This window comes from Heterodontus francisci, chromosome 1, assembly GCF_036365525.1.
Source record: "Heterodontus francisci isolate sHetFra1 chromosome 1, sHetFra1.hap1, whole genome shotgun sequence".
Taxonomy (NCBI): domain Eukaryota; kingdom Metazoa; phylum Chordata; class Chondrichthyes; order Heterodontiformes; family Heterodontidae; genus Heterodontus; species Heterodontus francisci.
The window spans coordinates 270,812,410-270,833,514 of record NC_090371.1 but is presented as its reverse complement, the minus strand read 5'-3'; the positions used below and the strand labels follow the sequence as shown (position 1 = coordinate 270,833,514).

Sequence of the window (21,105 nt, the reverse complement as noted above, 5' to 3'; positions counted from 1 at the left end):
TACAGCGCCTTACACAACCTCAGAACTTCCCAACACACTTTACAGCCAGTGATGTTAATAGAAGAAATAGGAGCAGGAGTAGACCATACGGCCCCTCGAAACTGCTCCACCATTCAGTGCGACCATGGCTGATCTTCTGCCTCAACTCTATTATCCTGCCCGCTCCCCATATTCCTTGATATCTATCCCAACTTTAATTATACTCAATGATGGAGCATCCACAACCCTCTGGGGTAGAAAGAATTCCAAAGATTTGTAACCCTTTATGTGAAGAAATTTCTCCTCATCTCGGTCCAAAATGATCAGCTCCTTATCCTGAGACTGTGTCCCTGTGTTCTAGAATCCCCAGCCAAGGGAAACAACCTCTGTGTCTACCCTGTCAGACTCCTTCAGAATCTTCTATGTTTGATTGAGATCACCTCTCATTCTTCTAAACTTCGGAGCTCATAGGTCCAATTCACGAAGCGTCTCATCATAGGACAACCCTCTCATCCTAATAATTACACCTACTGAACCTTCACTGTGTCACCTCCAAGGCAAGTATATCCTTCCTTAAATATGGAGACCAAAGCTGCACATAGTACATGTGTGGTCTTACCAAAGCCCTGTATAATTATAGCAAGACCACTTTATTCTTGTACTCCAATTCCTTTGCAGTAAAGACCAACGTGCCATTTGTCTTCCTAATTGTACCTGCTTGCTAATTTGTGTTCTTTGTACGAGTACACCCAAGTCCTTCTGAAGATCAACATTAACGTTTCACTCCTTTTAATTAATATTCTTGCTACCAAAGTGAATAACCTCACACTTCCCTACATTATACTCCATCTGCCACCTTGTTGCCCACTCACTTAACTTATCTAAATCTCTTTGCAGCCTCTTTGTGTCCTCCTTACAGCTTACATTCCCACCTCGCTTTGTATCGACAACCAACTTAGATACATTAATCTCGGTCTCTTCGTTTAAGTCATTAACATAGATTGTAAGTAGCTAAGGCACCGGCACTGATTCTTGTGGCACTCCACTAGTTATAGCCTGCCAATGTGAAACTAATACCCCATTTATTCAAACTCTTTGCTTCCTGTCTGTAAATCAATCCTCTATCCATGCTAATATATTATTCCCAACTCGGTGAGCGCTTATCTTATGTGCTAACCTTTTGTGTGGCACCTTATCGAATGCCTTTTGGAAATCCAAGTTTACTACATCTACTGGTTCCCCCTTTATTTACCCTACTAGTTACATCCTCAAAAAGCTCCATTTAAATTTGTCAAACATGATTTCCTTTTCGTAAAACCATGTTGACTTTGTTTGATCATACTATGATTTTCTAAGTGCATTGTTAAGACTTCCTTAATAATATATTCCAGGATTTGCCAACGACTGATGTCAGACTAACTGGCCTCCTTTCTTGAATAGCAGTGTTAAATTTGCTAACTTCCAATCAGCTGGTCCATTCTAGAATCTAGAGAATTTTGGAATATCAATGTATTGTTGTGTTGTGCTGTGTTCTTCAGTCTTCATTAAAGATAGATGCAGGCTTTATATTCGGATTCAAAACAAATACTATTTATTGTCTTACTTATCTACATTGCATGATCTCTGGTCCAGGTCTTTTCTCTCTTTGGTCCATGTGTCTGCTGTTTGTAAGCCATGTGCTGAGTGTTTCTCTCAAAATAGTGTCTCCTTATATATGTCTGATGATGTCATCAGTTGCATCAGTGACCTGATCTCTTAAAGGTATGATTTCTTAAAAGTGAAGTTACCACTACACTACATTACTATCATAACCAGTGCATCCACTATCGCTGTTGCTACCTATTTTAGAACTCTAGGATGTAGGCCATCAGGTCCTGGGAATTTGTCAGATTTTAGTCCCTTAAGTTTCTCCAATACTTTTTCTCTTGTATTAATTACCTTAAGTTCTTCACTCTTATTAGCCCCTTGGTTACCCTTTTCTTCTGGTATGTAATTTGTGTCTTCTGCTGTGAAGACTTGCAGGTTGATAGGTAAATTGGCCATTATAAATTGCCCCTAGTATAGGTAGGTGGTAGGGAAATATAGGGACAGGTGGGGATGTGGTAGGAATATGGAATTAGTGTAGGATTAGTATAAATGGGTGGTTGATGGTCGGCACAGACTCGGGTCGAAGGGCCTGTTTCAGTGCTGTATCTCTAAATAAAAAAAAAAATAAAATATTTGTGCAATGTCTGTGCCATTTCCTTATTCCCCATGATAATTACTCCTGTCTCTGCCTCCAAGGGACCGATGTTTACTTCAGCTACTCTATATTTTATATACTTGTAAAAGCTCTTACAATCTGTTTTTATGTTCATGGCTAGTTTACTCTCAACTATTCTTTGCAACATTGTAAGCCTTTTCTTTTAATCTAATACTATCCTTAACTTCCCTCATAAGCCAGAGATGATCTTTCTTGTTGAGTTTTTGTTTTTATTGTGATGTATTTTTGTTGAACATTTTGAATTTCTTCTTTGTTTCCCACTGTTTGTTTATCGACATACCTTTTTAGACTATTTACCTAATCAACCTTAGCCAGCTCTCCCCTCATACCAAAGTAGTTGGCTTTAAGTTTAAGATTCTTGTTTGGGACTGGAGTATGTCGCTTTCAAACTTAATATGGAGTTCAATTATATTAGCACTTTTTCCCAGAGGATCTTTTACTATGGGATTACTAATTAACTCTGCCTCATTGCATAATACTAGATCTAAAATAGCTTTATCCCTAGTTGGTTCCAACATGTATTGTTAGTTCTGCAGTGTAGCCATTGATGTCATGTGAGAAACGTGGCAGTCAAATTGTTCACAACAAGCTCCCACAAACAGCAATATGATAATGTAATGCTTTTTTTAGGTGATGTCAGTTGAGGGATAAAGATTGGCGAACTGCCCTGCTTTAATAATAGTGTCACGGGAGCTTTTTATGTTTGCCTGAGAAGGCTGACAAGTTTAACATTTTATTTAAAAGATAGCACCTCTAACAGTGCAGCAGTTCCTCAGTGCTGCATTGAAAGGTCAGTATAGATTTTGTGCTCCAGTCTCTGGATTAGGACTTGGACCTACAACCTTCTGACTCAAAGGAGTGAGCGTTATGACTGAGCCTGTTGGATGGGCAGTTTTGCACAGACCCTGAACCGGTGGCCATTTTCCTGCAATGTCTGGCCATTCCACAGTACCTTGGTGTTGACCATCTTTTGATTTCTGTGGGTCAGGGATAAGAGTTCATGAAGAATCCAGTTAGCGAAGGCCACAGAGCAACTGCAAGTTCAATCAGGCAGTTGTGGAACCTCTGCTGTGTTCAGAGAGATATTGTGTAGTTATGTTCGGTAAAGGACCCACTGAACTGTGGTAGTGTGTATGTGTCTGTGCGTCAATTTTGTTTACATGAACAGAAGTCAAGCTGATTGTACCAAGTGACTTTTATCCTGTTCCATGCTGTGTTTTGCCCACTGTGGAAGTAAACAGTTCACCAATCAAACCAAACAAAACCTCACCCAGTATTAGCTTGGAGAGGTTAAAGACATTGACATGCTTAAACAAGGAGATCTGGTGCCATACATAAGGGAGTCAACTTCTGTATTATTTAAAGAAAAAAGTAGATAACCAGACTGCTTAGATGAGCTACTGAGACCACTGAATCTGTGGCAGACTCAAATTTGTAACAATGAGAAAGGTTGGACCTAGCTAGGGAGGAAAATTTTTTAATGTCATTTCTTTTAGATATGTATGTGTACCTCACTGTTCTCTGAATAAAGTTTATGACTAACGATGTACTTAGTCTTGTGTAAAGTGTGTCACGCCAGATGTGTCACATCGAGTTTCCCTCACTGAGTGTTTCTCGTAATGTGTATGTACTGCAATAAAATTCATCTGTCACGTATTTGTGACTGGTTTAAATAACCATTGTCTGCTTATTTAATCAAACTGATTTGCTCAAATGTCCCAACAGGTCAAAAAAAAACAACCAGGCATGAAACCAGGAACTTGCACCAAACCAAGCAATTAAATCACAAACATTTTTCAAAAATCTACCCATCTGGAAGCACCAGCTAACAGAAAGCAGAATAGTGCAAAATAGTCCCTCATTGCGTCAGCCATGTTACTCTTCTGACCCACTTCTCAATATGTTCCTAATTCAATTTATGACCAGTAGATAAAAAGTTCCATAACTCTTTTTTTTTAAATTGCTAAACCCCACACTTGACTTCGCTACTCTGTTCTCAGAGCTGGCAGACTTCATTTCTGGAGAGGAGAGCAGAGGGAAATAAAGTGGAGGAATGGAATGGGAGATGTTAAGTCATTTGGAAATGCTTGCTACGTGGGATGTGGCTGAGTGTCAGCATCTGGAGACCACATGCAACTTGATGGGAGATGTGCTGGAGATGCTGGGCATTCACCATCTGCCTGTAGGAGACCATGGTGACCGTACGGTTAAAGCAGCCTAGCTGTGTGCTCGTCACTTAGCGGAAAAGAAAGCCAGGCCTCAGGTTGAAGTGCTAAGTATGCAAGTTAGGCTGTGTTGCTATTGGTGATAGATCTTGAGAGCACAGTAATGGGGAGCATGCCAGTGATTGGCAATCACATCTGTCAGAACTACTCGTGGTACAAACTGTGCATAAAACCCAAGTAGGCATAAAAGGTGAGACCTTGACACTATGAATAGGATCCTGAGTGTTTATACCTATCGAGAAGGACTGAACAGTTTGGGGCTCTTTTATGTAAAAAAGTGAAGGCTGATAGGTGATCTGATAGAAACCTTTACAATTATGAAGGGGTTTGATAGGGTAGACATTGACAAGATATTTCCACATTTGAGAGAGACCAAAACTAAGGGCCATAATTATGATAGTCACTAATAAATTCAATAGGGACCTCAGGAGAAACTTATCCCGAGTGCGGTTAGAATGTGGAACTCAATATCATGTGGTGTAGTTGAGGCAAATAGTATTGATGCATTTAAGTTCAAGCTAGATAAGCACATGCAGGAGAAAGGAATAGAAGGATTTTTGATTATGGGGTTAGATAAAGGGTGGGAGGAGGCTCGTGTAGAACATCGTGTGTTGGGCCATTCTGTGCTGTAAATTATATGTAATACAGGAGAAGGAGTTTGGCTGTCAGTATTGACTGCTTTAGTTTTTAAACAATTTAGTAGGAAATTGATAATATATACTTGATGCACTTCTGTAGTATCATGCTCAGATTGTAAAACTTTGCATGAGCAATGCCATGGAAGGTCTGCAACTGCTGTACTGAAATTATGAGTTGGAAAATGAAATGCTTTAAAAATCTGTTTGCAGTCATTTTAGTCAACTTGTATTTTTCATTAAAGGCTGACTCTCACACAGTTTGCCACATCAGGCGTTATGATTGCCGAGTAATGGTTTGACTCTCCCTTGACTCTATAGGAAGGTGAAGATGCTGTGCAGTTTGCCAATCGAGTCAAAGCAGCCATAGCTCAGCAAGGAGGCCTGGTGGATCTCGCCTGGTAACTAACTCTGGCAAATCTTTTAAATGGATTATTAAATGGAGTGATTGTTTGGAGACTCTGTTTAGGTTTTGATTGTATTTTTATCTACCCAAATGAGTAGGAGAGGAATGACCAGAAAACTCCTTTTGTGATTGGCTGGCAGTTGAGTTCTGTAATGTCTTTGGCAAGGGGGAGGGGGAAGAGGAGGGAAGAAAGACGCTCAGTTTGTTTTTCTTCTATCTGATGGAATGTCTTGTTTTTACATGGTGGTTTACTTAATGGCTGAGTTTAGAGCTGTCAATACTCACCCAGATTGGGCGTTGGAAGTTTTGAAACTCGACAAAAGAGCCTACTAACTAGTTGATCCACTAGGGCTTTTGTTTGGAGCCCAGAGGGTTTGTGTTTGCAGCCTAAGTGTAACAGTGCTTGATTCTTTCACCTTACTCCCATGTAAATGGCATCAGATGCTGGGCGTATGAAATAAAATCAGGAAATGCTGGAAACACACAGAAGATCAGGCAGCATTTTAGAAAGAGAGAAATAGGTTGATGACCTGTGTGGAGTTTGCAAGTTCTCCCTGTGTCTGCGTGGGTTTCCTCCGGGTGCTCCGGTTTCCTCCCACATGCCAAAGACTTGCAGGTTGATAGGTTAATTGGCCATTATAAATTGCCCCTAGTATAGGTAGGTGGTAGGAAAATATATAGGGACAGGTGAGGATGTGGTAGGAATATGGGATTAGTATAGGATTAATATAAATGGGTGGTTGATGGTCGGCACAGACTCGGTGGGCCGAAGGGTCTGTTTCAGTGCTGTATCTCTAAAACTAAAAAAACCTTTCCTCAGAACTCAGGCATTTTTTAACTTTCCTTGTTCAACCTCAACTTTGTCATTGAAACCCTCATCCATGCCTTTGTTATCTCCAGACAGAATGACACCAACACTTCCCTTGCTCTCTTACTCCACCCTCCATAAACTTTAATTTGTGAAAACTTCTTCTGTCCTATTCTGTTTTGTACCAAGTTCTGCTTGCCCATCACCCCTCTCCTTACTGATTTACATTGGCTCCCTTTTCCCCGACGCCTTAAATTTGCAACCCTTGTCCCTGACTTCAAAGCCCTCCATGGCCGTGCCTCATCCTATCTCCCCAGCTTTTCCTTATCTCCATTCCTCTGTCTGAGGCTCTTGTGTTTCCTCCACTCTACATCCCAGCCTTAGCGGTTGGGTCTTCAGCCATCCTGAGGCCTACACTGTGAAATTACCTCCCTAAATCTCTCCACCTTTTGGCTCTTCCTTTAGAAATCTTCTCAAAATCCATCTTCTCAACCAAGCTCTATCTAACTACTCCTAACCTCATCCTTCCTGCCTTAGTGTATGCTTTCCTTAAACCCTTCTGTGAAGCACCTCAGGATGATCCTAATGTTTATGATTACAATAACTTTCATTCTTATTTTTCGGGATGAACTGCCTGTGCTTTATTCCCCCACAGCAAGTGACTGAGCCATTTCTCCCTTTCCACACTTAACTATTCATGCTTATTTTTGTCAATGCATTTCCTCCTTTGACTTATTAACTTTAAAAGAATCCCTTTGCAAAGCGTTATTCTATTCCTTCCATTGCAGGCACTCAATAGGAAGTTAAATATGAGAATTGTAAGTCTAAAGGGATGTGGAATTCGTGTTGAGATTTTATTGTGTTATCACATCTCTCCCAGATAAAAGAGAATTTTGCAGGTGGTAATGTGCTGGGTGAGAATGAGTTTGAGATTTTGAATCATTACTAAATGGGTAATGTAGATAACACCAGGAACTGGAAGTTGGTTTAAATGGGAAAGGGATAAGTTAAGTTGTGATTAAATGAAGGAGAATGGAAAATTCTGTTTGAATCTCCCTGCGGCTGTGGAAGGTTTACAGGCCGGCATGGACTCAGTGGGCCAAATGGCCTCCTTCTATGCCATAAATGACTCTGATAGCTTTTATACTCTCTGGCACTGGTGATTCTTTTTGCTGGATTTTGTGCTGGAGGCGGGGCTCCTGGTACTGAGCTGAAAAGGCAGGGGGAACCTCCAGTTGTAGGAGACGGGATCCTCGTCCCCTTAAAGACTTTAAAGGGATGGGGGATCCCGCCTCCAAGAGCTGCCAGCCAATCAGCGAGTCGGCAGCTCAGCAGTATCGGCAGCACCACTGGGAGTTGTGGCCATTGCCAGTACTGCAGAGGCCTCGGACCCAGGTCCAGCACTGGACCCCAGAACAGAGATAGGTGAGGTGGGGTTTAGGTGCCAGTGTGGAAGGTCCCGGCATTGGGGGGTGATGTGGTCGTTCAGTCCAGGTTGGGGGGGGGTCCCGAGGGGTTAAAGTTGTTTCCAAATGGGGTCCTCCATGGGCCACAAATTGTCCACGGAGGAGGGACCCCCTTCCCCAAGTCCGCAGGGAGGGTGCCTCGTTTTGTAAGGCGTCCTCCCCGTGTGGCGGAGGGACCCCCCGCCACTGGTAAGATCCCAGCGACAATGGGAACAGGCCCTTAATTGGCCATTTAAGGGCCTCATTTGGCCTCTGGGTGGGAAGGCATTGTTGGTCCATTGGGGGGCCCATAAAATTCTAGCCTTTATGTCAGCGACAGTATTAACCAGTGTACTTCATTTTTGAGTGCTGTAATGGCCTTATTGAGTTGTTGTTACATAAGTAGACCTCTCCTCCCTCACCTTCCCAAAACAAGCCATGCACAATTGGGAGCTTCAGCCATGCTCTCGGATGAGGGAGTGAAGAGAATTATTTAGATATTTAGATTTAGAGATACAGCACTGAAACAGGCCCTTCGGCCCACCGAGTCTGTGCTGACCATTAACCACCCATTTATACGAATCCTACACTAATCCCATATTCCTACCACATCCTCACCTGTCCCTATATTCCCCTACAACCTACCTATACTAGGGGCAAATTATAATGGCCAATTTACCTATCAACCTGCAAGTCTTTTGGCTGTGGGAGGAAACCGGAGCACCCGGAGGAAACCCACGCAGACACAGGGAGAACTTGCAAACTCCACACAGGCAGTACCCAGAAGTGAACCCGGGTCGCTGGAGCTGTGAGGCTGCGGTGCTAACCACTGCACCACTGTGCCGCCCCAGATGGAGGCTGAGAATCTTAAAAAATTATTCGGAAGATTATGCTGTGCTGAATAACCTAATAATCACTCTGATAGCACAGTTAATAGCTCCCTGGAAATTCTGCCAAAACGGAGAGCACAATCTCCTAATCTGGAAACTAACAAAAGATTACTGTTTCAAATGTATTTGGATATTATCAAAATTAATCTATGAATGAGTGTCTGGTACAAGTATTACTGTTGATTTAAATGCTTTCTCTGGAGGTTTCCACTAAATCCAGTTGTCTTTATAAACTCCTAAATCTCAGAAGGTGAGATTGATTTTTTTTTCTTTTTCTCTAGGGACGGAGCTCTGAAAAGAGCCAAAGTTAAAGACAGTTTGAAAGAACAGCAGCAGAAATCCTACAGCCAGATGATCGTTGGGAAAGAAAACAGCTGAAGAGAAATGAGATGTTCGTCCATCAGTCCTTCTGGTCATTGTTTATGTCTTCACATCACTTGGGTTTTCAATGAATCTCTTCTCTCTATTTTTGTAAATGAAATAAATTTATACATTGAGTCCCAAATAGAACAATATCTAAAAATGATATAGATCCAAATGTGTTTGTTTTATTTAGCAGAAAATCTCTGATCTACTGGTAGTGGATTAGTGTGTCTGTCCTAGTTGGTCTGCGTTCTTCTTTGATGCCATGCTCCAGTATAATTATCAGCATCCCATAACTGCAATGTAGTGGCAGGCTTCAGTCAGGATCTTTGACCTGTTTCCAAGACTGGGTGTCGAACTGTGATGTTAACCTGCTTTGTCTTAGCTCCCACCTCGCTCCTCTGCACCTTTTGAAAGCAATGAGCAGTGGAGGGTCCTGAGAGCCAAGAGAGTGACTTGACATGTTTTGGCACAGGCCTTGGAAATTCCGCAAAGGATGCAGTCTCACTCAGCAGCCTGTGGTGAACACTGTTACAGGAAAAGGAAGAAAGAGTGAAGGAAAAAGATAATATAGTTCCTGAACTTTAATCAGGTTTATATGGCTTACAATGGCTTCTCTTCCTTTACCGACACTGTTGCCTGTAGGGTTCCCCAGGACCTATCCTTGACCCAGCTTACTTTTCATTTGCACACTGCCCCTTAGCGATATCAGCTGAAAACATGTCAGGTTCCACATGTACACAGTATACCTGACCACCACCTTGCTTGACACCTCCAATCCCTCTGATTTGTCATGCTGCTTGTCTGATAACCAGCGTTGGATAAGCAGAAATTTCTTCCAACTAAATATTGAGAAGACCAAAGCCATTGTCTTCAGTCCCCACTGCAAACTCCATTCCCTGACCATTGACTCCATCCCTCTCCCTGGCAACTATCTGAAGCTGAACCAAACCATTCACAACTTTGGTGCCATATTTGACCCTGAACTGAGCTTCTGACCACATATCCATGCCATCGCTATGGCAGCCTACTTCTACCCCTGTAATATTGCCTGACTCTGCCCATGTTTTAGCTCATCTGCTGCTGAAATCTGCATCTGTGCCTTCGCTACCTCTGGACTTGATGGCTGTGGCTCAGTTGGTAGCACTCTTGCTTCTGAACCACAAAGTTCCATGTTCAAGTCCCACTCCAAGGCTTGAGCACAAAAATCCATTCTGTCACTCCAGTGCAGTACTGAGGGAGTGTCACACTGTCAGAGGTGCCATCTTTTGGATGACACATTAAACTGAGGCTCCATCTACTTGGGTGGATGTAAAAGATCCCATGGCAGTACTTCGAAGAGCAAGGGAATTACCCTGCTGTTATGGCCAATATTTCTCCCTCAATCAACATCACAAAAACTGGTTATCTCGTCATTATCACATTGCTGTTTGTGGGTGTCGACTGTGCACAAATTGGCTGCTGTGCTTCCTACATTACAACAGTGGCTACACATCTAAAGTGCTTCATTGGCTGTAAGGTGCTTTGAAACATCCGGTGGTCATGAAAGACGTTATATAAATGCAAGTCTTTGTTTTCCCCAATGCTCTCCTGCATAAACCTGAGCTCATCCAGAACTCTCCTACCTGAATTTTAACTCTCACCAAATCCTGTTCCCCCATCACTATCTCTTTGACCAAGATTTTGGTCACCTTTCCTAATATCTCCTTACGTTGTTCGGTGTTAAAATTTACTTGATAATGCTTCTGTGAGGCACTTTGGGACATTTTACTGCATAAAAGGCACAATATAAATGCAATTTGTTGTCAGATGTATAATGTGTCACCTGGTAATTTCAGGACTATTAATACATTGATTAAATCTGTTGAAATAGTTGGTTGTATTTATGGAGAGGGCCTGGTTGTGGAAAACTAACAGTACCGGGGTTCTGCAATCTGCAGGTCTTTTGTACAACAGTCAGTCCGTATCAGACTCCACTGCCAGAACAATGTACGGAACCATAGCAATGGACTGGGATTTGCTGTCATTTACTAAACATTTCTGTAATAAGGAGGCATATAAAATTGGCAGAAAAAGCAGCAAGTCTGAGGATTGAGAGCTGTTTAGAATTCAGCAAAGGAGGACAAAGAGGTTGATTAAGCGGGGGGAAATAGAGTATGAGAGTAAAATTGCAGGGAATGTAAAAACTGACTGTAAAAGCTTCTATAAATATGTGAAGAGAAAAAGATTAGTGAAGACAAATGTAGGTCCGAAACAGGAGAAATTATAATGGGGAACAAAGAAATGGCAGAACAATTAAACACATACTTTGGTTCTGTCTTCACAAAGGAGGACGCAAATAACCTCTCAGAAATGTTAGGGAACCAAGGGTCTAATGAGAGGGAGGAACTGAAGGAAATCAGTATTATTAAGAAAAATAGTGCTAGGGAAATTAATGGGGTTAAAGGCTGACAAATCCACAGGGCCTGATAATCTACATCCCAGAGTACTAAAGGAAGTAGCCCTGGAGATAGCGGATGCATTGGTGGTCATCTTCCAAAATTCTATAGACTCTGGAGCAGTTCCTACAGATTGGAGGGTGGCAAATGTAACCCCACAATTTAAAAAAGGAGGGAGAGAAAAAACAGGGAACTACAGACCAGTTAGCCTTACATCGGTATTGGGAAAACGCTAGAGTCTATTAAAAAGGATGCAATAGCAGAATACCTGGAAAGCATAAACAGGATTGGACAAAGTCAGCATGGGTTTACGAAAGGGAAATCATGCTTAACAAATCTACTGGAGTTTTTTGAGGATGTAACTAGTAGAATAGATAAGGGAGAACCAGTGGATGTGGTGTATTTGGATTTTCAGAAAGCTTTTGATAAGGTCCCACATAAGAGGTTAGTGTGCAAAATTGAAGCACATGGGATTGGGGATAATATACTGGTATGGATTGAGAATTGGTTGACAGACAGGAAACAGAGAGTAGGAGTAAACGGATTTTTTTCTGGATGGCAGGCAGTGATTAGTGGGGTACCGCAAGGATCAGTGCTTGGGCCCCAGCTATTCACAATATACATTAATGACTTGGGTGAGGGAACTAAATGTAGCATTTTCAAGTTTTCAGACGACACAAAGCTGGGGGGTCTGTGAGCAGTGAGAAGGATGCAAAGAGGCTCCAATGTGATTTGGACAAGTTGGGTGAGTGGGCAAACGCATGGCAGATGCAGTATAACGTGGATAAATGTGACGTTATCCACTTTGGTTGTAAAAACAAAAAGGCAGATTATTATTTGAATGGCGATAGATTGGGAAAGGGGGAGGTGCAACGAGACCTGGGTGTCCTTATACACCAGTTGCTGAAAGCTAGCATTTGCTAGGATGATATGTTGGCCTTCATTGCAAGAGGATTTGAGTACAGGAGAAAAGATGTCTTACTGCAGTTATACAGGGCCTTGGTGAGACCACCTCTGCAGTATTGTGTGCAGTTTTGGTCTCCTTATCTGAGGAAGGATGTTCTTGCCATGGAGGGAGTGCAAAGAAGATTTACTAGGTTGATTCCTGGGATGGCAGGATTGACGTATGAGGAGAGATTGGGTCGACTAGGCCTATATTCACTAGAATTTAGAAAAATGAGAGGGGATCTCATAGAAACCTATAACATTCTAACAGGAATAGACAGGCTAGATGCAGGGAGGACGTTCCCGATGGCTGGCGAGCAAGAACCAGGGGTCACAGTCCAACGATACGGGGTTATGCCATTTAGAACTGAGATGAGGAGAAATTTCTTCACTCAGAGGGTGGTGAACCTGTAGAATTCTCTACCACAGAAGGCAGTGGAGGCCAAGTCATTAAATATATTCAGAAGAAGAAGAAAGGGATCAAGGGATATGGGGAGAAAGCGGGAACAGGGTACTGAATTAGACGATCAGCCATGATCTTTTTTGAATGGCGGAGCAGGCCCGAAGGGCTGAAAGGCCTACTCCTGCTCCTATTTTCTATGTTTCTAATTAATATAACTACAGGATGTTTTTCAATCTTCACGCTATAAGTGGGGAGGGTGTGTGTTCTGGCTTAGTTGAGTGTATGGTGTGGCTGGCACACATAACTACAGTTACTTTATATAAAAAAAACATCCTGTAACGAAAACTGGCCTGAAGACCAGTCAGCTTGTTGCAAAGGCAAAAATGGATCCTCTTGGCTTCGTATGACTTCTGATGCTCAATATATATAATGCCAAAGAGAATAACAAACAGGAAAAATATCAAACAATGTATATTCAATTGAGATAATAAAATTATATAAAATCAATACTTTTTTCTCTTTCTGTCCTTTTCAAATTAAAATAATTTAATTTATTTGCAAATGATATAATTACACAGAAGCACACCACACAATTTTACTAGCAGTACATTTTTTGACTTATTCAATAATCGGTTTCAAAACAATAAAAATCCCTGAATATTCAGTGATTCTGTCATGTAACAATTCAAATGTTATTGAAAAACTCCACAGCGTCCCTCCTCCTAGCTGCTTTTGGTGGATTTAGCAGGGAATAATACTCAAGGAATCTCTTGTGTACTTTCCTGGGACATCCAAAAAACCTCAAAAGCAAAGGGGCATTTTCTCACTGGTCAGTATAATTCATCTTTTCTACCACTACAGCAGCTAGGGGGTGAGCAGCTGACCATAACTAAAACCAAGCTTGCTGGCTGGTATGAGTCTGCAAGTTTACACACAAAAGGTTTCAAAAGTGCGAGCAGCTAACAAAACAATTGGATCAGACTACGTCCCAAAACTAAAGCTCCTGTCTCTCATGAACCAGCCTCTGTTTATTGTATCTTTCTCTCATGACACCAAGATAAAAAAAAACCCTTTCTCTGCCACGGCTAATGAAGTAGATTTTAAATTCACGTTTCTCTGAATTATCCAAGTTGAAGTAAGAGATGAAATGTTTTTGTTTCCTTGACTGGGGCTTGACAAGCTCTACTTTCATTGTTCTTTGGCCTCCTTATCTCGAGAGACAATGGGTAAGCACCTGGAGGTGGTCAGTGGTGTGTGGAGCAGCACCTGGAGTGGCTATCAAGGCCAATTCTAGAGTGACAGGCTCTTCCACAGGTGCTGCAAAAAAATTTGATTGTCGGGGCTGTTACACAGTTGGCTCTTCCCTTGCGCCTCTGTATTTTTTCCTGCCAACTGCTAAGTCTCATTGTAAGTACATATAAAGAGCAGCAAATGGCCTATACCATTACTCTCATTTGGAGACAGTTTCTGAATAAAAGTTGTAGATGGGATGTCCTACAGAAATTGCCTTATATGTGTTCTTGAAATGCAGTCAGGTTGAATGCTGGGAAGAGAAAGGGTTAATGCTGATTAAACCATGAAACAACCAAACATTCCTTACCAGCGATAAAAAACAAGAAGTCAAGATCACAGGCCTGGACACTGGTTGAGCAGGACAAGAAATGCTGGATTCACTCAGCAGGTCTGGCAGCATCTGTGGAAAGAGAAGCAGAGTTAACGTTTCGGGTCAGTGACCCTTCTTCGGAACTGACAAATATTAGAAAAGTCACAGATTATAAACAAGTGAGGTGGGGGTTGGGCAAGAGATAAACAAAGGAGAAGGTGCAGATTGGACCAGGCCACATAGCTGACCAAAAGGTCACGGAGCAAAGGCAAACAATATGTTTTTGTTTATCTGGACTGGTTTCTGGTCCTTTGTTAGCAACGACCTGAGAAGCTAAGGGCTAAAGGAGCAACTTAATTGGCATATGTAAATGCCACAGAGAAAGGTTACAGAATGTAAGATTATATGGCTACACCAGCCGATTCAGGCAGATTTCAGTACTTCACTTAGATGCACAAGTTTCTCTGCGATCACAGAAAGCGAGATTTAAGCCAACTCGTACACACACAGCTACCAGTGTGGAAGGTGAATTAATCTGAGGGCAAGAGGATCCAGGAGGAACAGAAAGCACCTCTACAGACAGACGTTTATCACACTATCTCAGAAGGTAAACGCTATCCTCCTAGGGTAACGAGGAGTAACTAGTTCATCTGTGCCAATTTATAAAGACAAGCTTGTGTAAGTTGGGAAAATATTGCTAACTGCAGGCATATAGGTTTCATTCAATGGACTGGCTATCTACTGCTGTTGTCAGCTATTGAAAAAGTCTAATCGAAAATTAGCCTCAAATTTATTTTAATCCCAGACAGGATCTCCACTGTAAACTTATAAGTAGTTAATGCTTAAACGTAGCTAATGCTGAATTACAGAAACATAACCCTTTGTAACCTCCACTATTTATTTAATTAACTAACTATTTACATACTCAGTGTTTAAGTGCTGATAACTGATTCTAAGGTTCGTAAACAATTGGTAATTCATTATTTTTTGTCTGACTTGCTTAAGAATTGGCAAGAGTAGCTTGTGTGAATCTTAATGGGAGGTTGGTGATGCAATCTGTTGATGTAATTTGAGTTGGTTGATGTAAAGCATTTCGGCAAGCCAATATTTAGGCATCATGAACTCCTCGGCATAGATTGGGTAGTAAACCTCATATGATTCTTTGATGAGGAGTTAAGGATTCATCTGGTGCTCTTGATGAACATTCTTGTCAGGATATCAATCTGAGTGTTCTTACAACATCTGGAGTTTAAATGAAAGACAAGAAAAATGCAAATGCAGAAAATCGCTAAGGCACTCAGAAGAAGCACTAGATTAGGGAGTAGAGCATATCAGTAAGGAAATTGTTTGTGCTGTAAAAATAACTTGTTAACCAAAACAGTAACAGAAAATGCCAGAAAAAAACTCAACAGGTCAGTCAGGATCTGTGGAGAGAACGGGTTAGTGATGTTTGAGGTGTGGATCCTTGATTAGAATAGATCATAACGACAGCTCCCATCTTTTTGGACAGTAGGTGTTGGTAATGGTTCTACTGTTGCCATTTACTGCTCCTCTGGATCCATCTTTTATTTCTTTACTTGTCTCATTACTACCCCCTTCTAAAGCGTCACTCGGGTATAAAATTAAAACCTGACCCGAGCCTGACCCGACCACAGCCAACCCGAACCCGACCCGAGCCCGAGCCCTTTAATTTTATTTCGCGCCCAACCCAACACGAATCTCCTTCATCTGTTCTGGCATCAGGCTATTCCTGCAGCTGGACCTGTGGGGAATCATGGGTAAGCCTGAGCCCGTGACTGCCCGGAAGCAGCGTCCAGCCCGACCCGACCTGAGCCTGTATGCTGGACTCGGAATTTTGACCCGATCCGACCTGACACATGTAATCGGGTCTAGTCGGGTTCCGGTCGGGTAGCCAGGCTTTACCCCTTCTGCCTCGCACCATCATCTCTTTTGTCATTTAATCTCTTCTGCCTTCCATCATTTCACAAACCTTCCCTTTTGTTCTTTCTTCCACTCCCCCCTTTCCTTGCATCTGTACTTCCTTAAAACCTCTTACAGTTCTAACTTTTATCAGTTGCTGCCTGTGTATGTCCAGCATTTTTTGTTTTTATTTCAGAATTCCAGCATTCACAGTATTATGTTTATGGATCAGAACATGATGTTTCTGTTCCAGAATTTAATTAGTTTTTAGACAGAAGCTTTGAGTTACACTAAGTACCATTCAAAATTGGAAAAGATGACACAAATATGCCTTATCCTTTCAACTTTTCTATTCCTTAATTTTCACCACAAAAGCCCAGGTCGTAAATGGATGAGAATAGTCTATTAAAGTGCCACTGTAATTAACTTTCACCGAAGGCAGTTGTAAGGAAATATGAATGTATTTTTGCTCAGACCGATATATAGAATAAACTGCATGATAAAATATTAGTTTAAAGCTATGCTTGACATTGAAAAGAAAATTTGGTTAAAACATGGAGCTTTAATGTGATTTATGTGCTTTGGTTTTATGCAATATTGGTCAGCTAAGTGTTTTTCTTATTCATTCATGGGTTATGGCCATCGCTGGCCAGGCGGACATTTATTGTCCATCCCTAATTGCCCTTGAGAAGGTGGTGGTGAGCTGCCTTCTTGAACCGCTGCAGTCCATGTGGGGAAGGTACACCCACAGTGCTATTAGGAAGGGAGTTCCAGGATTTTGACCCAGCGACAGTGAAGGAATGGCGATATACTCCCAAGTGAGGATGGTGTGTGACTTGGAGGGGAACTTGCAAGTGGTGGTGTTCCCATGCATTTGCTGCCCTTGTCCTTCTAGTTAGTAGAGGTTGCGGGTTTGGAAGGTGCTGTCTAAGGATCCTTGGTGCATCGCTGCAGTGCATCTTGTAGATGGTACACACTGCTGCCACTGTGCGTCAGTGGTGGAGGGAGTGAATGTTTGTGGATGGGGTGCCAATCAAGTGGGCTGCTTTGTCCTGGATGGTGTCGAGCTTCTTGAGTGTTGTTGGTGCTGCACCCATCCAGGCAAATGGAGAGTATTCCATCACATTCCTGACTTGTGCCTTGTAGATGGTGGACAGGCTTTGGGGAGTTAGGAGGTGAGTTAGTCGCCACAGGATTCCTAGCCTCTGACCTGGTTTTGTAGCCACGGTATTTATCTGGCTACACCCGTTCAGTTTCTGGTCAATGGTATCCATGAGGATGTTGATAGTGGGGGATTCAGCAATGGTAATGCCATTGAATGTCAAGGGGAGATGGTTAGATTCTCTTTTGTTAGAGATGGTCATTGCCTGGCACTTGTGTGGCGCGAATGTTGCTTGCCACTTATCTGCCCAAGCCTGGATATTGTCCAGGTCTTGCTGCATTTCTACGCAGACTGCTTCAGCATCTGAGGAGTCACGAATGGTGCTGAACATTGTGCAATCATCAGCGAACATCCCCACTTCTGACCTTATGATTGAAGGAAGGTCATTGATGAAGCAGCTGAAGATGGTTGGACCTAGGACACTACCCTGACGAACTCCTGCAGTGATGTCCTGAAGCTGAGATGATTGACCTCCAACAACCACAACCATCTTCCTTTGCACTAGGTATGACTCCAGCCAGCGGAGGGTTTTCCCCCTGATTCCCATTGACTCCAGTTTTGCTAGGGCTCCTTGGTGCCATACTCAGTCAAATGCTGCCTTGATGTTAAGGGCAGTCACTCTCACCTCACCTCTTGAGTTCAGCTCTTTTTTCCATGTTTGAACCAAGGCTGTGATGAGGTCAGGAGCTGAGTGGCCCTGGCGGAACCCAAACTGAGCATCACTGAGCAGGTTATTGCTAAGCAAGTGACCCTTGATGGCATTTTTGATGACATCTTCTATCATTTTACTGATGATTGAGAGTAGACTGATGGGGCGGTAATTGGCCGGGTTGGACGTCTTGCTTTTTGTGTACAGGACATACCTGGGCAATTTTCCACATTGCAGGGTAGATGCCAGTGTTGTAGCTGTACTGGAACAGCTTGGCTAGCGGCATTGGGTTGACATTGGGTTTCCTGAGAGATGTTTACGTTTTGCCAGTTTGACTGATATTCTATCCAGCAGTGTTGGCCTCACCTTGATGAAACCATGATTCCCCAATAACTTTGAAGTAATTTTCTATTTAACTGGTCCTTTGCTTTTTTGAATATATCAAAGAACTGAGGATGCTGTTGAAAGCTTTAATCCAGGCTCCACATTACTGCTGACCATTCAGGTTTCACTGTTATACTCTAGGACATCGCTAGCATCTCTCAGTTGGATTGTAGCTTTTTAACTAACATATCACCAATGATGTAAGTGTAGTTAGATACATGTGTGCACACACAACAACAACTTGCATTTATTTAGCATGTTTAACATAGTAACACATCCCAAAGGTGCTCACAGGAACATAATTCAGATGAAAATTGACTCTGTGCCAAATAAAAGACATTAGGACAGATCAATCAAATAACTCAAAAAGCATGGTCAAAGAGGTAGGTTTTAAGGAGCATTGTAAAAAGAGCAGAGAGTTGGAGAGGCTTACGGAAGGAATTCCAGCAACTAGGGCATAGGTGACTGGAGGGACAGCCACACGTGCACACACCAGTTTTGTGAAACATCACAAGAAACAAAGTCAACTATTTGCGATGGGTTGTTTGCCTGGTTGCTCAATAATGCATCATTTACTTTCTTGCTGGTGAGTTTTGCAGTTTTTGCACAATTTTCAATATTGAAAAATGACATTTTGTTAAACCACACATCACAGTATCATAGTGATTTGATCACATGACATCCTATTGACAGGTTGTAGCTGCCATCTAGTGATTAGATGGAGCATTATTAACCAGAGTTCTACATTCCACAATAACTTTTTTTTGCAGTCATTTTCAGGATATAACTTTTGAGGTAATTGAGGCTGGGGTAACATATCTGTGAAGTGCAGCCTGATGCTTTGCTATGTTAAAGGCACTATATAAATGCAAGTTGTTAATAGATCAATGAGATATTGAAGTGAGGGAGGAAATATTCAAACACAAATATTCAAGCATCTGAGTATTTTTATTAAACAATATTTAACTGTATTTCTATACATGTAAAGTATCTTTAAAAAAAATCCCTGTTTAAAAGAATTGTGCAGAAGTCCATCTCTCACTGTTGATTGCCCCAATCTATGTTTGACAAAGAAACGAAGAGTTTACACATCTGGATACAGCTGGGCAGTAGATTGCCACATGATGAAAATATTGCAATATTGTGGTTTTATGATTTAAGAAGAAGTCAATTTTGAGGCTGCAGTATGCACAATGTTTGTCATAATTAGTCGGGAAGTGTTTTATGTGAAGTGAAAATGTACAAGAATGAAATATATTTGAGGACAGAGGAAACAGCCAGTATATTTTTATGTCAGCTTCTTGCCACCTGTCCCAAATTTCAGCATCTCTTCTTGTGGTGTGTACCTGTCTTAGGGGATAAAGTAAGTTGGGAAGAGTTGATGGCAGGATACATCATACAACATATGGAAAGAAGCAGTGGTGTGGCCAAACCTCCAAGATTACCCAGGAGTCTCCAGGAATGGATGATTAATCTCCAGGATACTGCTGCAAGCAACCCAGGAGAAAAATCAGAAGGGCATTGAACAAAATTGTGTTTTTAAAAAAAATTTATTTAAACACTTTTGTTTATTAGTTATATAAAAAAAAGTGAAGACAGGAGAAGAAATGTTGTTTCACTAACAGTCAAGAATCATCCAACTGGATAACAAAGTGCCTGTTCCCTTTCCAGTTGGTGTGGGAAGACAGCAAGCCTGGAGGATGGACCAAAGGCAGGAGTTTGGGCCTGGGGTGCTTTGAGGCAGGAGGCCATATGATGAAACCTCCAGGAACACACTCAACCAGAGGTGGCACCCTAAGGAGCAGACTTGATGGATGAACAGCCTAGAATCTGACATTGTAGGATGTACAATATGCACCCTGTTGCTGGTAGTGACCTTTCACTGAAGAATGATAGTCAATATAACGTACCCCCACCATCAACTCTTCCGAACTTACTTCATCCTCTTAGAGAGGTACACACCACAAGAGGAGATGCTGAAATTTGGGACAGGTGATGAGAAGCTGAACCATGAAAATGCACAGGCTGCTTCCTCTGTCCTCAAATATATTTTAACCTTGCACATTTACACTTTACATAGGACACTTCCTGACAGATTATGGCCAACATTGTGCAAACTGCACTCTTAAAAGTGACTTCTTCCTAAACCACAATTTTGTGCTATTTTCATCTACTGCCCAGCTGTATCAAGAAGTGTAAACTCTTCATTTCATTGTCAAACATAGATTGGGGCAGTCAACAGGCATATTTCTGCACATTTTTTAAATAATTAATGTAAATATTTGTTGTTACTTGCTGAATAGTGGGATGACATCACATAATATCTATAATATATTAAAATACAGAACTGTATGCACTTGCTGTCTGCATAATTCTTGTCACTTTTTGTGTCAACTTTTTCCATTACAAATTCCTGGGCTCACATTTCGAATGGAGTACACAAAATAACTTATAGTGGTGGATTAACGATTGATGTTGTCTCATTCAAAACCAACTGCTTGCTAACATTACTTGGACTGGAGATGCCAAACGTTACAGCGAATGTTTTCGGGTGACCGGTCCTAATAGTGCTGAATTTTATTATTGC

The 21,105-nt window shown here is 41.8% G+C and overlaps 1 protein-coding gene across 3 annotated transcripts in view; it reads left to right on the top strand.

Moving 5' to 3' along the window:
• Nucleotides 1–13,279, top strand: part of gpat3 (glycerol-3-phosphate acyltransferase 3) — a 43,241-nt gene extending 29,962 nt beyond the window's left edge. For all 3 annotated transcript variants that reach the window (XM_068044746.1, XM_068044737.1, XM_068044757.1), the window contains exons 12-13: nucleotides 5,424–5,503; nucleotides 8,933–13,279. In XM_068044746.1, coding sequence (XP_067900847.1) covers nucleotides 5,424–5,503; nucleotides 8,933–9,029 — 177 coding nt within the window. In that variant the 3' untranslated portion in view covers nucleotides 9,030–13,279. The remainder of the gene's footprint in view (nucleotides 1–5,423; nucleotides 5,504–8,932) is intronic.
• The last annotated feature ends 7,826 nt before the right edge of the window (nucleotides 13,280–21,105 follow it).